Source organism: Dermacentor andersoni, chromosome 1, assembly GCF_023375885.2.
Source record: "Dermacentor andersoni chromosome 1, qqDerAnde1_hic_scaffold, whole genome shotgun sequence".
In the NCBI taxonomy this organism is placed as follows: domain Eukaryota; kingdom Metazoa; phylum Arthropoda; class Arachnida; order Ixodida; family Ixodidae; genus Dermacentor; species Dermacentor andersoni.
In genome coordinates, this window is record NC_092814.1 from 213,098,082 (window position 1) to 213,115,668 (window position 17,587).

The 17,587-nt window shown below is 43.9% G+C and overlaps 1 protein-coding gene across 1 annotated transcript; it reads right to left on the reverse strand.

Annotated features, from left to right (window-relative positions):
* Positions 1 to 753: 753 nt before the first annotated feature.
* On the reverse strand, positions 754 to 14,373 carry LOC126548124 (uncharacterized). The gene is made up of 5 exons (XM_050196238.2): positions 14,291 to 14,373; positions 13,728 to 13,859; positions 12,688 to 12,897; positions 11,744 to 11,971; positions 754 to 876 (listed from the first exon to the last, which is right to left on the reverse strand). The coding sequence occupies exons 2-5, from the start codon at positions 13,851 to 13,853 to the stop codon at positions 808 to 810; spliced, it is 633 nt and encodes a 210-aa protein (XP_050052195.1). The 5' UTR covers positions 13,854 to 13,859; positions 14,291 to 14,373; the 3' UTR covers positions 754 to 807.
* Between the last annotated feature and the right edge of the window lie 3,214 nt (positions 14,374 to 17,587).

Here is a 17,587-nt window from a genome sequence, read left to right on the forward strand (position 1 = left end):
AGAAATACAAGCAAGAATGTCCAAACTTGGCTTCCTCTTAATCAATGGAGTCCAATGCTTCTTTAATGCGTTGAGCATTCTCTGGGAACTTGTCCCGATTTCGTGTGCCAACCCCAAAGATAGTGCAGTACAACACAGCATTTAACACAGACCGGTACTAATTTGAATGCCACTTCCTCAAGGACCAATTCAATGCAGTCTACAAACTAAATGAATAATTCAACCATGCTACTCTACCTATAAAACTCGTAGCATCATTCATGACACATAGTGCCAGAAATAAGATCCTCCAAAAACATGCTAAATGCATTCTTCGATAGCAGCATGAATTGGTTCATCAATACTTTTAGTCGAATGCTGGAGTTTGCTACAAACGGCCACTAGCACGCATTCACAGTGCACACTTGGTAACAGTGACAAGCATAAATTAGCACTACATTATGGTACAATGTTACCAAATGGTAATATACCAATTTCTTATTTAGTCTGGAATAAATGAATTTGTTCTTGCACAATGGTTTGCAAGTGCAGTTAGCCATCAATCTTATTCTATTATGCGCTGATATATGGTACAATAAAGGGTTAACAGATGTCGACTGCATAATGCAACCAGGCTTAAGCATAGCAAAAGACAATGCACTAAGCTCAAGCTAGCAAAGGCATGGTGGCAGATGAGACCACCAAACCACCGCTGCAATGATTTGCCAGTTGCAAATTAATGGAGCACGTAGAAGTAGTGAGGCGAAAGATGAATGCCAGGAGCAGCAACTGCATTTTTATTCCCCACAGGATAATACCATGCTGCCTTTAACGGTTGGACTTGGCCACACGCTCGAGCTCGTCCTTCTTCTTGATCGCATAGCTGTTCGATGAACCCTGCAAAATAAATGTCAGGTGAGCAAGCACACTCATTTCCAGGCTCACAACTAGCAGCAAGTGTGAAAGGAAAGAAAAATTTATACATCAGTATCCTTGCAGTGCAAACCACCTTGCCCATAGATGTGTTGCTGTCTTAGACAGCACCACAACCAAAAGAGTGCCTGAGCAAGCCATTGCTGACATACGTATACTCAGGGTTTTGTTGGAGGCAGCCAGGCTACAGAACAGTACAATTTTTCAGACCCTCTACAGCAACACAAAGGAGAACAAGCACCACATAATGCAAACATGTCAAACATGAACATGACAATGCCATGTGCTGTTGACATTAATCTTAAAGGGAACATGGAAGAGAAGTACAAATTACCCGCATGATCAAATCGAATTTCCAGGATGCCAAAAAGCTTTCTTGCAATAAGTGGAGCGGTTTGGTACGTCAGAAAATACAAAAATGAAAATATGAGTGGGGACCACCCTATTGAAGTTCTCGTACCAGCTTCCCATGATGTCAAGACTTAGATACCTAGCATTCCTTTCAGTTTAGGTAATTGTTCACCAATAAAGATTACAGTGATCTAAATAAATGCAGTACTCAGCTAAGAATAACATATGCAATGGCATGAAAATCTAGAAATATTTTTTAACTTTTTCAGTGCTAAAGTTAGCCTAATACAAATATTTTATAACTTTTTCAGTGCTAAAGTTATACCCCTGTCACACTGGGAGTTTTAATGTCATTCGAATCGAATGGCATTCGGTGCAACGAATGTCATTTGCCCGCGGAGGTGCTACACTCGAAAAATTAATGTCATTCGGTGGCGATATCAATGGCGATAATTCCGAAAAATATGTGGCACCGAAAGTAGAACAAGGTAGGTATAAAGTACTTGCATAAGCAATCCATATATTTAAATGTATTTTTGGGACGTCACTTCACTGAAAAAAAAAAAAAAATATTTTAGTAATGCCCATAAAAAAAAGTTGTTCTATTTGAGACCATGCGGCCACTATAAGCCAAAACAAGGCTTAGCCACCTGAGTAGCCGATAAATTGAAAACAAACAAAATGGCTGACATGACGATGCTGGACGACGACGCTAAGTTGCAGTAGGTGAAGCGATTAGTTGCTGCGTACTTTGCATTACGAGAAGGCGTAATAATCGGAGAAAGCGATTAGACGTTCTATGGCCGACGAGCAGAGTGACGGCGGCGGCCAGACGCTGCTGAGCTGGAGAGTAACAACATTTTGCCACAGCCGGCCGCACATATTTTGTCTCTTTATTAAAGTAACAAAACCATTAAAACACGCAAACATTATTATTTCTATACGAGTACGGTTTTCAATTTGCAAATACTGTGTCCTGTTTTGCTTAGTTTCTGGGGTTGAGAGTACACAATCGCTCCGAGCGCGAAGCCGAATGAGTTTCTCGAACTCACTCGATTGCGGAAGTCATTCAGTGCTAATGGCATTAAATATCGCTGTGTAGCAACCGGATAATGTCATTCGATGCTAATGCCATTCGGTTCGAATGACATTAAAACACCCAGTGTGACAGGGGTATTAGCCTAATACAAGAAAATCCTTGAACTTTGTGATGTCACATGATGTACCGGCACTGCTGTGAGGGTGCATCATTCAAAAAAGGAAAGTTCAATTGCTTTTTTCTCTAGTACTGAGCATGATTGCGCCAAACAAATGAAAACAAGCTTCAACATACTGCACTCCTTTAAACCGATTTGCTATATCTCTTCATGTGTCCCTTTAATTGGCAACAAGCCAATACAACATTTTTACGAAGTTGAACACCTTGACATCACACAGGAATATCTCGCAACAAGTTTTCAAAAGCATCTATCATAAATAAAGATATGAAGAGCAAAAAACTCGCTTCTGCAATTTTCTTGCAATGATATCACTAAACTCGAACCTCGTTATAACAAAATAAACAAAGTAAATAAAATTTCACTTGAAATCACCATAGAGATCTTTGTATTTAAAACACCATATTAACGAAGTGAAATTGTCCTGCCAATGGATATAATCAACTAGATTCGTCTCTGAAACCAAAAACTACCGGACCGTTCTGTGCCAGTTACATCACTTTCTACGGGGTTCAACGCTCCTTCGCCACGGCAGTTAAAAACTCGCGCGTCGAATGCATAATCGAGCAACACTGGTCTTTTTCACCGCCACGTGTAGCTGCACACCGGCGCATCAGCATCAGCTCACTATAGAAGTCCGCTGCTTCCCTCCAAGGTCGCGCCCGCGCTTGGCTAGCGCGGGCGAAACATCTCACGTTTGCGACGGCGCCTCTTCAGATGACTGGAAATTATTGTTGTTAACTGTCACAACAGCAATGTAAACACGAAAGGGTTGATGCTACCAGTAAAATTCTGTCAATTCACAAGAAAACGGTATGAAAAAAGCAGATGACAGACATGGATTACTGAGGTGCGCCGAACAAAGTAAGTAAAAAACTGGCAAATGAAGCGATCTCTTTCATTATCATTCATGAGTGCATGACGGTTTTTACATGTAATCCACATGAATCTCATGATTACTGGGCATATAATCTTTTCATGCAAATTTTCAGTTAGACCAGCGCTTGTCCTGTCTTCTTTCTTGTGTTTCATTTGTGTGCGCTGCCTCAGAATGAAAACCACTTCTATTGGATGTGCTAGCAGTGGCCGTAGTTCACGCGTGCACGATGCATTGAACATGACTGGAGTTCATTCCTGCATTACCACTGCACCATTCGATCGAGTTACTGGACGATACGTGCCTGCTTCTTGGTCGCGCCAGCATTGCTGAAACAGAAATGCAACTTCAGACTCTTGACCATTGTTGAAAAAAGTGGCCAAGCTATTTACACTGCTGCCTCTATTCTATAATGTAGGGGACGTACTAGTTAAAGCTGTGTGCGCATGTTGTATTTGCGCTATGCGACAATATATTTTGTTTATTTCCGCAGTGTCAATGGAAGTCCGTTGTCGCCAACAGAGACAACACTGATTTGTAGAAAACATTTTGTGAGAAACTGCAAAAATAACTTTGGCTAACACGCATCGTATGTGCCAACGATTTTTCAGGCGGCACATACGATGTTGTTTCAAGTTACCTGCTCAGCGTCACTTACATGGCTAAGCAGACGCTGTCCTTTCGTCGCATTGCAGCCATGAAAATAATTGTCTAGTGCACGGGCGGACACAGGTCTTGAGGTGATAACATTGCGAAAATACATTACTTTTTTGAAAATAAAATTTTCTATACCTACAGTTAATATTCCTTGAATGCACCAAGTTTCACATATCTTGGAAGAGTATTTTGCCCGCAATATCCATTAATAACATCACTGTAACCTGAATCCCGCGCTAAAACAACCGTTCTATCGCAGTGCCTAGCTCTTTTCCTACGTGCGCGATCACAGCCATCTTGGTTTCATTGGAAAGAGGAGCCTTTCTTTGATTTCCCGCCAAAAGTGACTCCGCCGGCTCGCCGGTGACATTAAAATCCAGGAGAAAAGAAAGTCCAAATGCGCGATCCCATTCGTCGACTAGTGCGCGTGACCTGAAATGCATGCTGTGGTTGGCTGCGTGAAGTTCCTGTCTGCTGAATTCTGCCGGCGACGTGACGGCACGTCTCGTAGGTTTGTGACAAATGCGCAACGATGACCGATCCACCGGGGAAGTTCGCCATGAGGCACAACTTCGGCAAAAAGAAGTGATAACTTTCAAAGGCGTCCCACTCCTTCGAAGAACATCAACAATCGTCCACCGCCAACCGCAAGTGATGCCGAAGTAGGCCTAGCCAGCTCACCAACGCGCGAGTGTTTTGGACAGCAGCCGCGTTCGGCGTGACACTGCAATGTTGCAGCGTGCGGATTTGCTGCAGAGAGATGGATGAAAAAACACCTTCAAGTTCCTGCTTCAACGCCAGCAACAAAGCGGAAGTTGGATTTGCTCATTCACGCCGATGTCGCTGCAGCCGCACCAGTCGACACCGAGGCAGGCTTTGCTATCGTCAGTAGGACTCTGAACGCACTGATGTCGTTTGTCAAGTGCAAGGTATGCGGCGGTAGCGTCGCAGTAGGCAAAAGCGAACAGGAACATGGCCTCGCCATAAAGACCGTTGTTTTGTGTGCGTGCTGCGGCGATATCGTGTTGGTGTGGAGCTTGACCCGCGTGAACCAGCAACCTTGCCGCGCGCGTGATGCAAGCCACCGGAAATCGGCGAACGGCACTAAACAATGTTTTCGCCACATTTGTGTGGCCGTGGTCAGAGCGACTACATTCCTGGTGGCTGCTGGCCACTGACTGCAAAATCTTGCAAAATTATTTCTGCACCTTTGATTAAAAGTGTATGTATTTCTTTTTTTTCTTGTTTTCTCAAAACATCTATTTTTGACTGCTAGCTGGTTTGCGGCAGCGATATCTCTATCTTCAAGGCTGATAGAGCCATAACTTTTGTTGTGGCTTGTAGCTGAGTGTGCAAAGTACACAGTGGTAGGAACAAATTTTGGAATTTATGCTTTAAAGTTTTTCACTGCTGTAGATCGGACAGCAGGGAACTCACATTTGGAACATTAAATATTGAATTGCTATAGTATTACAAATATTAGTTATATCAAAAAGGTACTATTTCTACCATTGTGTTCCTTATGTTTTCCAGTACTATGCATGTGACAATATGAATTTTTGTAGCGCGGATATTTTCCTCTTGTTTTTGCAAATGATGAAAAATGAATTTATCTTCAGAAGTACCGTAAAAACCGGACTATAGGTCGGACCGGAATATAGGTCGATCCCCCAACTAACGAATCCTCAAAATGAAAAAAAAAAAAAATATCCTTTTCAATGGCAAAAGTACCGAAAGACATGACACCCTTACCTTGAAACAAATGCGACTCGGGGGGTTGCACAATGGTGACAGTATTTATTTAAATGCTGCTCGCATGTGCACCCGGCCAAGTTTTTAGTGGTTTCGCGCGATCATCGACACGCGTGCTTGTCAACACCTTATTAATGGCGCTGAGCAGCGAAACAAACGAGATACGCGCATGTGTACACATGCCCTTACTTTCGCTATTTCGCCGCTCCGTGCCGTGATGATAAGGTGCTGACAAACACGCGGGTCGATGGTCGCGCGATACTGTTAAAAGTTCGTTGGGTGTACAGTACACAGAAGGGCACGAAGTGCGCAAGCGCTACTCCGAATCAGAGCAACGCCTTTGATCAGAGTCGGATGACGAGTGCTTCTCGCTGCCCAGTCCATAGGCGCGTGCGATCTCTACCGCTTTCAAACGGATGCATTCGGCAGTCACAGGCAGCGATCTTACACGCAGCTCGCGGACGGACTCTGCAACCTTGCTTTCCAGTTCTGCAGTCCACTGCGATCCGGCACGAAATGACGTTTTCTTTTGGTTGCTGCAAGTTGTAATACGTTGCTTTTGCCTCCGCCACTACCGAATGCTCTTTTCGGATACTTCAAGTTCGCGCTGTGCCGCCAGGTTGCCGTGGGCTTCCGCGTACTCAATTGCCTTTTTCTTGAAGGCGACGGTGAATTGACGTCGGCTTCCGCTCCCGCTCATTTTGAAACAAAATGAAAGTGCAGCCTTTAATTAATATAACTTTGCGACAATGGAAATGCAAAATGCCGGTGACACAGGCGCCACAGCGTCGCCACGCCGCCATGCTGCTGATGGCGATGGCGAAGGCGGCTGTTTACTTTATCCGCCCATTGTTGCAAGACTTCCGTAGTTTTTCCGCCAATGTCCGGTATATAAGTCGAGGGTCGACTTTTCGCGATGGGTTTTTGAAAAAAAGTTCGACCTATATTCCGGTTTTTACGGTAAATGGCCTAAATGAAAAAGAATTACGTATTTGAAATCGGCACAGAAATCTTTATAATGTTGGAAAGTTTCATTAGAATTGATAAAAAAAAAAATATTATATCGATAGTGGTGTCCCCCCTGAAAAAGACTGTCGTCATGTTGTTAGTGTGGAGAAAGCGAATGTCCTTGGCAGCTTTTCAAGCAGCTGCAAAGCGAAGGCAGTGAGGAAATCCCCATCCAGACTATTTCCCTAGAGCTTTCTGAGCCATTGGCTATCACAATTTCACGCATCCAGGAAAATAAAAAGCTTTTTTCACATGATGGCTAGTTTTTTCCACTTTTCTCAATACGCTTTTTTTTTTGGTAATCAGCAATTTTCTGGGAGGCATAGTTACTTGCCTAATCATCTAATTTGAATAAGTTTTGCTTTATCTGATAGCTAGTCTCTCAGGGAGGGCAGTAAGTCTGTAATACCACATTTCTGCACCTTGAAACATTGACATTTTGAGGAAAGTAAAAAAATATACATATATCACATGTCAAGTTACAACTTTGAACTTTTGTAACTTTGGATAGAACAGAGGTAGAAACATGAGACAATGCTTACTGCACTCCTTGAACATTCAGGAATACAGTGGAACCCCGTTCATACGTTTTTCACCGGACCGAAAAAAAAAAACAAAAAAAACGTAACAGCTGGGAAAACGCAACAGTGAGGAAAGCTCCAAAAATGAATGAAAAAATGCAGCTTCAACTATAGACAATTTATTTCCATAGAGTGCGCTTAGTACTTAAAAAAGTCTATAATGGTGGCTTGCCGTTTCTTTCGGTCGCTAGAAATCGCCACACGTTTCTCAATAGCCTGGAAGGCCGCATTGCTGTCAACGTCGCGTCGCTGTGAGGTGCGACGTACCTGCGGAGGAGGTCGAGCCGCGACGGCTTCTCCAAAGCTACGATTTGGCAACTCCCCGGCATCATGCGGCTCGTGCTCCTCGTCGTCACCGCGCCACGGCAATGGCAACGGACAAAGGAATATCCGTGGGAAATTTTGCCCTCTTTGGCATATTCATGCTAACGATTGTTTAGTATTGCTGCGGAGCGCGCGCGTCCGAGCAGCCCAGTTGCGTGCAGCGCGGCGTGGGAGAAATGTAAACAAGAGAGGAGAGCTGGCCTGATAGGCGGAGCAACGCCAACTTCCGGTTTCACTTTAGCTTCACAAAGAGTGACGTCAGGGCCTCTCCTGAGTTTCCTTCCTCCGTGAGTCGACACGTCCAAGAACGATGCGGTGACCGTAATCACAGTGATGATAGTGAGAGCATTTTTCACGAATGGCCACTCAGTGGCGGCCTCTCGAACTGGTGTGCGGCTTCTTGCAGCCAGTTCCATAGCCAAGCCCGGCCAAAACTCGTCAAAAGCCAAAATGGCGGTTGGAACGCGTTGCCCACTTTAGCCCAGGCGGGTGCAGGGTGCCAAGTTGCGACGTACCATGCGAGGAACGTTTTCACAGCTACTACGTAACAGCGGGGTTCCTTATACATTGTATCCTATGGAAGCTATGCCGGGACCGGATGAAAACGACGTAGCAGCCGGGAAAACGCAGCAGTGAGGAACGTAACAGCGGGGTTCTACTGTATTTTTACATTTCTTACTGCAAAAAAATTTTCTGCCAGTCATCCCGAAACATGGGAACATGAAAAATTTTATAAAATATTTTTCTCGTTATGTAGAGAAAAACTAATTACATATTTGCATCAAGCACATTAAATTACACATTACTCACAAATTTCATTCCTATAGCAGAATATCAATAATGGTATTGCTCGAGGCCCAGGTCCCCCTTAAAGGCAAATAGAATCGCGTACATCGTCCTGCGAATAAAATGTCCACACGCGCACGCACGGTATGAAACGTGCCCAAACACGCGCAGTGCAAGAGGCAATCAAGGCAGTGTGAACGAGAGATGAGAGAGATGTACACCTGCTAGTTCGAATTTTACCCCGCATGCGGTGCTCTCACGTTCTTGTCTGGTGGGGCGTAACCTCCGAGATCTCACTAGCACAATCATAAGGGTAACACGCAAGTTGCACCATGTTGCGCGGCTTTGCACGTAGCCACAGCTGGACCTGGCCTCAGGGACCTTTACGCGCAATCTTGGGGGCGACGCCCAGGGCGTGCATTATTTTCTCGCTCTCCCTGCAATGTGCTGTGTGGTCTAACAGCTGGGCATGGCCTCGAAGATCGCACTAGCATTGGTGCGATCTCGGAGGCCACGAGCCAGCCGAGTCGAGCCAAGGTGGCGTGGCGAAGTTTGCTTGCCTCCTCGATCACACAATGGAGTGCTGTGCTGAGTGTGCCGCGTGTTCCTCGACCGCGACGAGACAAGTGGAAAGTTGGCGCAAAAGACCATTGCAATGAAACAGAAGCCAGCTATCTAAAGGCCGACGCATCCGATGCTAAGTCGAGTGTTGCATACGCCGAAGATTCTTTGGTTCTTTTTTCATTGCTTGCATGGCCACATAGCAGTGCCGCGGGCTTCAAAACAGTCTTCTTATTTCCATGTTTACAATCGTGCACCCCATAGGGCATATACTGCTATAGACGGTAATAATTAACATAGCGAAGTAACGAATATAACGAAATAATTTTGGCCGTCCCTTCAACTTCATTATAACGAGGTTCGAGTGCAGTACAACTTGATATGCCGACGTTGGCAGAAAAATATGGAAAAGAAAGTGGGACATGACACACACACATCCTCATTTCACAAAAATGCAAAACCCATGCATGGTGAGCTGCCATTATGTAATACAATCTATGGTGACGTGTGTAACCTTTATATCTAATTAAATCTGTGCGTACACACATTGTCTACTGACACTCCCTAAACCACTACTCCAGTGAATGCAATTCTACACTTAGCAGTGCATTTTCATGCCTCTCATAAATGCAATACAATTTGTTCAAGCAGGGTCTGTATTCTGTAATGTTCCAGTTAATTAACTTTACATTCTTTTCTTACACACAGCAGCAAGAGGCCAATCCCAGTGATAATGGCTGCATGGTGTCATTCGAGCCAATGACGAGCAATAAGAATGGAAAATGACATTAAAATTGCTACAAAATACGACTGCTGTGTCAATTAGCCATGGCACACAAAACCTTTTCTGGCAGCAGTGAAAAAAATATAAAAAAATAAATTATGGGGTTTTATGAGCCAAAAGCATGATCTGATTATGAGGCCCACCGTAGTAGGGAACTCCAGATTCATTTTGACCAGCTGGGGTTCTTTAAAATGCACCTAAATCTAAGCATGCGGGTGTTTTTCTAATTTCACCCCCATCGAAATGCGGCCGTCGTGGCCGGGCAGCACTGAACACCTCTGCCAATGTGCCATGACATGCAAAGGGACAAGAAAACAAGTTCACAAGTACCGTATTTACTCGCATAAGGATCCCACCTTTTTTTCAAAAAAAAAAAAAAAAAAAAAAAAAAATAAGGAAAAAGTGACGAAAATTCAGGGATGCGACCATTATGCGGGTTAAATTTTCAGTGAAAAGAGAAAAAAAAGACGTTTTTTTTTCTGCGGGATGACAACAGGTCAACAAATAGGCTGCTGTCGCTGTACATAGTGCGGGACACCAAGACAAAAATAGCGGCCGGCGGAGCAAGCCGAACGAGATTTTTCTTCTTCTCACGAGTACAGTACGTGCATTGAAACAGTTTCTTCTGTATCAGTAATGAATATCGTTAATATTGGAAGTTTGTGGCAATAACGTAGCCATGTCCACTTTGAGGGGACAGAAACAGATGGGCACGCTTAGCTGCCAGTGACATAGGAACACATGGCGGGCATGCTGCGGAAACTGCGGCATCTGTCTTCACTACTAACCTAACACGGCACGTTTCCGCTAAGGGTGGGCGAATATCTTAGCTGTGTTACAAAGCGTCGGCGTATGAATAGGGTACACTTCAAACGTATCGGTGTAAACGTGGCTGCTATTGTCGCCGCTCGTTGATTTGTTGCGTGCCCACGAGTGCAGACCAGAGGAATCGAAAGGCACCTTTTTTGTTGTTGTTGACCACAACCATTATGAAGCCTACAAATAATAAAGCCAAGACAAGTTTGGTTGTAGCTTTTTTTTTTTGTCATGGAATAGCGGAAAGTGATGAAAGGAATGAAATGGGGCATCTGCTTAAGAATGTTTGGTGCTTGCAGACTGCTTGGTTTGTCTTGAGTTGTTCGCGTAGCATTCGACAGATGGTAAGCGCGATCATTATTAGCTAGACTTGGCACACGACATCGCTGCGGCAAGTTCGGGGTGCGATCACTATGCGAGTAAATACGGTATTGCTGAATAGATGAGTTGGTGCATCATATTCTTGTCTTGCTTTAGCGTAACTCAGTGTGAATATGAAGAATAAGGACATGTCACATGTCTGTCCTTTTTCCTTTATACTCAAACTGAGTTGCGCTAAAGCAAGGACCAGAAAAGCCCACAGAAGAGCATGGGATTGTTCTTCTGAAGTTGCGGCTTCCCCGTGCCACATGGTGCTGGCCATCCTCACGAATGATGATCATCCTTTTACACGGTACTGGATGTGCATATTTGTTCACATGTAAAAAGTTGGAGGCGGCTCAGGGCCTCTAAAAAGCATGTGTGCTGGTGCTACATATCACTTTCAAGCGATTAAATGCTGCCATGATGATGCACTTACAGAATACAGTCTTTACACCAACAAACACGTTCCTAACAGATGCCTCTGACACAAATGGGAGAGGTGCTCTAGTTCAGCAACGTGCATGCCATGGTCATACGCACGAGCGAATGTGAAGATAGCTCGCAGGGGAAGCAGGTACTATGAAAAAAAAAAAAAAAAAAAAAGCAGCCGAGATTTCTCCCACTTCCTGTACAACACCTTCGAAAGCTTTGCCAACCGTATTTTAATGGCAATTAGAATCAAGAAATTCAGGCACCTAATGGCAATTCTGCACCCATGTGGTATATGTATAGAATTCAGTGTTAGGTGACTGACCTTGGCTGCATTGATGAGCTCATCAGCCAAGCACTCGGCAATGGTTTTGATGTTGCGGAAGGCACTTTCACGGGCGCCTGTGCACAGCAGCCAGATGGCCTGGTTCACCCGGCGCAGCGGCGACACATCCACGGCCTGACGACGTACTGTGCCAGCACGCCCAATGCGCGTAGAGTCTTCACGTGGTCCACTGTTGATGATAGCGTTCACCAGCACCTGCAAAGGGTTCTGTACCAACAAACACACAATCACCCATTACCCACTTGTCCACACACTGTCATAAGGCCTCCCCTCCTACAGCTTGACACTTCACTCATTCAATAAGCATCACTCAATTCAATGAAGTGCCTTCTATTCCTCCATGTGCCACTTTGAGGACACATCAAGCTTGCAAGCAACAAGAAGCATAACCAACATCAGAGTAGTTTCATCATATCCTTATCCAGCATGAACTCTGATGCTACTCGCACAGCACATTGTAATAAATATGTAGTCTAGTTATATTTATCCTGACTTGAATAGCCAAGAACACTACATGTAAAAACATGCACAAATGGATACACAGGTAGTTCACTTAACCATATTTATTAAGACTAGCCCAAGTAAAAGTGGCATCAGTAAAGCCTCTCTGCTGCGATTTCTAATGAGGCAGACGCAACTCAAAAGTGAAGCATAGCAGAGAAGCTGCAGTGATGTGTTTTATTGAAAGGCAATAGGTCACGGATGGCTAAATTAGCAATGGAATTTTGTCGCTGAAAAGGAAGAGGCAATCAGTGACAAGATTTCATTGCCAGCAAATAGAAAACTTGGCTCATTAGCTGCACGTGCAGTTTGTCAACAGGACTGAAAGTTAGAGACAATATGACCCTTTCTGGTATCCCCATGCGCCTTTAAAGCCATTATTTGTTACAAATACGACATTTGGTTAGGAAGTGGCACCAGACCTCTCCAGTAAGAAGGTGTATGATCTCGAAAGAGTGCTTGACGATCTTCACTGCAAGCAGCTTCTTGCCATTGTTGCGGCCGTGCATCATCATGGAGTTGGTCAGACGCTCCACAATGGGGCACTGGGCCTTGCGGAACCTCTTGGATGCATAACGTCCGGAGGAGTGGGGCAAGTACTTGGCATGTTTCTCCTTCACTGCAATGTAATCCTGCACAAAAACAGCGTAAATTCAGAAGCTGTCATCTGTTTCACTTTACCAAGTGAAATGCAGAGAATATGAGCCCTACCAGGCCTCAACGCCTAATTCAAAGGCTAACAACTGAAAATAATTTTGCAGGCTAGTCTTGATCTAGTCAGCAATGCAGTGTACAACCAGCAGATGAAATGCAAACGACTGCAAGAATGACCGACATTTCTCGTATTTATCACTCCCGTCTTGTCCTGTTTCATTCAACAAGCTTGCTTAACATGTGCTGTTATGTCCACTCACTCACCAAAGACAGCGTGTAGAGAGTACAATTATGCCGACCAGCGCCACTTTTAATGTAGGACTCCAGTGTCAGCAGGCCTACGTTAAGTAGTTACAAAGCACAAGTTGCATATTATAATTGCTTATGGTAGCTGCGGAGCGAGTGTGGTTGGTAGGGGGCAAAATGAAACTCACAAAATATACTTTTTGCTTAGAGCTCACTCAGTATCAGCCGGGCTCACTCAAGACTCGCAGCCCTAGTAACCACTCGAGCTCGCGGGTCAGTGCGAACGAGTTTGCTGCCCTATGCCGCATTCTAGCTAACATATAAAACCATCGGGATTTTCCTAAGCATTTCAAGAATTTGAACAGAAATTCGCGAGCACGCCGGAAGCACACGTCAAACAGCGCTTAATAAAAGCATACACATTCTGTAGAAAATGTTGACTACAGCGGGTGATCACAACGTGAAACAGTTCGCCTTTGCACAAGGCCTCGTTAACAAGATACAGCACAACTTACAGCCTATGCACACAGTAGAAGATTTGAGCATACACAGAAGCACTTACAGTGAGGCCGATATCGCTGACTTGCACATCACTTGAGCTCCAACGTCCAAAAAGTTTTGTTTCCAGTTGCTCCGTAGGAACAACTGTTACCGTAGTAGGCGCAGGATCGTCCCAGCAGTCCGTCATTTTGAGCTGTAAAAGAAAGCTTAATGTAACCCAGACGCCGGCACGGACAACGTGGTCGCCCACATGCCAATCAATGGCAGGTGCCAGTCACCAAGAACAATTACCGCAAACTTAAAAAGTAGCTACAGTCCTCTTGCTAAATAACCGCAAAAATGCTAGGAGAAAATGCAACAACAGCAAGTACATGGAGCGAAGCGACGATCGTATGTTCGAGCACTCGAATACAACCTGGCTGAACACGTTTACGAACCAAGACACTGTTAGGCTTAAGCAGCTCGGGAAACCGGTCGTGCACATTCAAAAACGCCCAAAACCCATAACGTCTCAACGTTGCAATGCTGAACAACTCATAACATATTCATAAAAGCCCACTTAATCCAATTTGCAATTAAATTTAGGCAGAACTCTCTATTAGTGTAAAAAAATATATCACTCGCCTAGCACACTCTCCGCTCGTGGCAGCTAGAAGAGTAGGAAAAGGCTGGATCCGTGCGGATCTAGCATCAAGTCGAGAACTTCCGGTGAAAATATGCTCGCCCCCTGGCGACAAAAAATGCTTTCAGTTTTTTTTCTCTGTGCGCGGCTAATGCGCGAATCTTCCTGTTTAAAATACTTTTCGTAGCCTGTGGACATTACATTTAGTATATGTACAAAAAGGCTACGATAACTTTATATAAACAGAAAGAGAGCCACTTCTTTGGGATGCATTTATTTTTTATGTGCTACAGGTTTCATTGTAACAGCCTTTTACTCTTCGATGTGTGCGAAGAAATCTACCAAGTTAAAGACACAGATATTTTCTATTTTGCAAAGTGCATTTTGCTCTGAGTTATTGCTAACGACTGCTTACGTTTGCACTTCACCTTTACATCATGGGTAGCTGTATAAGCCCTTGGCAACGATGTGAGCAATATGAAACCACCTACAGGAAATCGCGCCGAAGCTGGCACCGTCATCGTCTTTGCAGAACGGTATTGCTGTGCGCAGTGACTGCCACTTTGTTTGTTCGCCATGATAAGGTGCAAAACTATGTTAGAGAAATTAATGTTATTTTCTAGATTCAAGTTGTGGAGTATCGTTTGTGTGCTACTCACTTTGAGGCAAATGGCTGTCACAGAAAAAGCCGTCGAAGAAGACGCGGCGTCATCGTGCACTTACGAGGCGAGTTCAGTTCATTCTGTCATATCGGCCCTCTCATAACTACAGGGCTCAAAATTAGCTCATATACGTTCCTCCCGCGACATCTTGCCACCTGATGTAAACGTCACTTCGCCCTCTTAGCAGTCATTCTCCAATTTTATGTAGGTTTTAAAAAACTAATATATATATATATATATATATATATATATATATGTATATATCCCAAATGACTCACCCAGTGGGTCTCGGTCCCCAGGAGCTGCGGAGCACCTGACCAAGGCAGCGGTCAGACGTTGCAGCTTGGCCTCCTCCTTAAGAGGAATCTTTAGCTCGGGTGCTCCTAACTAAATACAATGTAGAAGGTGCATTCGTTCTTCTCGGCAACCACTACACCAAATTTGATGAAATTTATTGAATTTAAAAGAAAAACTTGAATTCTACTGACTTCTGGTTTCGAATTTTTCATTTAGGTTGTCACTTCTTTATTAAAAATTGGCAAAAATCGCACATTCCTAGAAAACGAAACTATCCTGTTTAAAACTCTAACTCAACAATGAAAAATAATATCACAATTCTATGAATCGCACATAATAGTACATCTACAGCGGACACAATTGATACATTACACATGAATCTGAAAAAAATTTGTATTATGGAAATACGGTTTTTTCGGAACCTTTGTACACCACGTAACCAATTCACGTAAGATACAAACTGACATACCGAATTTGTCCGCTTTGACTCTTATAATAGATACTGTTTACAGAACCGTGATATGATGATGATGTGTTGTGTTTTATGGCGCAAGGGCTAGGTATGGCCAAAGAGCGCCAAGACCGTGATATGTCTTCTTGATGCAGAGCTATTAGTTTGTAAATGTCGTGCTTTTTTTCGAACTTTCGAATTTTTCAATATATCTTAAACAAAATCCTGGCCCTAAATTGAAATTCCGCTTCCAACAGATACTAGAATTTAACTTTCGCTCTCAAATGCAACAAGTTTTATTAAAAGCGATCCAGGGGTTATCTCAGAAAAGCGTTTCTGCGTTTTACATGTATTTGAATAGTCGCGTCGGAGTTGTGCCCGAGCTAAAGCTTCCTCTTAAACAATTTGTCGAGGGATCAAATACATGAATAATAACTGCATTGCCATTGCCAAAGATGATGCAAACGAATTCTTGAACTCTACGCACTGTCAAAACAAGTAAAATATGTATTTTTTCATAAAAAGATATACTCCTATGTGCCAACATTGTGCCCAAAATAACTGATATCAATGCTTCCATGTTTTTGTCTATTTAATAAGTAAAGAAAACATCACACGAACTTTAGAACTATATCAGTTCGAAACCAGCAAAGCAGTACATGCTACTGATATGAAAAATGTAAAGGCCATGAAATGAACAAGTGGAGAATAAATATGTTAATAAGACTTCGTCATTCAAGAACCGTGTTTACATTTTTGTACATATGCAACGGCCAGTGAAAAATCTCAATGAAACTGTCATTTATTCAAATGTATTACGCATGAGCAGCTGTCACCGGTCGTGTATCGTGAGTAATGGCACCTAAATTATTGTCCTAACAGATATCACGTATACAAAGCCGTTGTGCAAAATATACGAGGGCGAGTCAAACCAAAGTGAGCCAATGCGAATATATGACAAACGGGGCACTTTGTTTAAAAGTAGTCTCCATAAGCATTTAGAGATTTGTCCCATTTACTAACGAGTCGCGTGATTCCCGTCTCATAAAACTCCTTGGCTTTCTGCTTCAAAAAGTCTGCAACTGACTCTTTCACGTCATCGTCCGGCACGAATCTGTTTCCCTTGAGCTGTTTTTCTTCATTTGTCCCAAAATGTGGAAGTCGCAAGGCGACAGGTCTCAGCTGTATAGCGGGTGTTGCAGCGCTTCCCATTTGAACTGTGCCAATTTTGTATTAACCACATCAGTGAGGTGGGGACCGGCATTGTCGTAGAACAATTAAAAATTAAATTATGGGGTTTTACGTGCCAAAACCCCTTTCTGATTATGAGGCACGCCGTAGTGGAGGACTCCGGAAATTTCGACCACCTGGGGTTTTTTAACGGGCACCTAAATGGGAGTACACAGGTGTTCTCGCATTTCGCCTCCATCAAAATGCGGCCGCCGTGGCCAGGATTCGATCCCGCGACCTCGTGCTCAGCAGCCCAACACCATATTCAGGTCGTGGAACAAGATGACCCCATTCGTCAATTTTCAACGTCGTTTGTTCTTGATTGTTACATGCAGCCGATCCTGCGTTTCGCAATATCGGAAACGATTGATAGTCTCTCCGGGTTTAGCAAATTCTGCCAGTAATGGCCCCTGACGATCGAAAAAAAAAAAAAAAACGTCAACACCTTTCCGCCGGAAATGACGGTCTTTACTTTCTTTGTGGGAGGTGAATTCGATTGGTTACACTGTAAGCTTTGCCATCGTGTTTCAGGCTCGTAGTAGTGGTACCATGGTTCGTCCCCGATCACAATTGCAGACAAGAAGTCGTCACCCTCATTGTGATACCGGATCAGATGAGTCAAGGCAGCGCAGAACCGCTCCGTCTTACGGCGGTGGTTC

Coding starts and splice junctions, on each gene's coding strand:
- LOC126548124 (XM_050196238.2), bottom strand. CDS start 13,853: ATGACGGACTGCTGGGACGATCCTGCGCCTACTACGGTAACAGTTGTT. Junction 12,898..13,727: donor TCAGCGATATCGGCCTCACT/GTAAGTGCTTCT, acceptor GTTTTTGTGCAG/GATTACATTGCAGTGAAGGA. Junction 11,972..12,687: donor TACACCTTCTTACTGGAGAG/GTCTGGTGCCAC, acceptor TTGTTGGTACAG/AACCCTTTGCAGGTGCTGGT.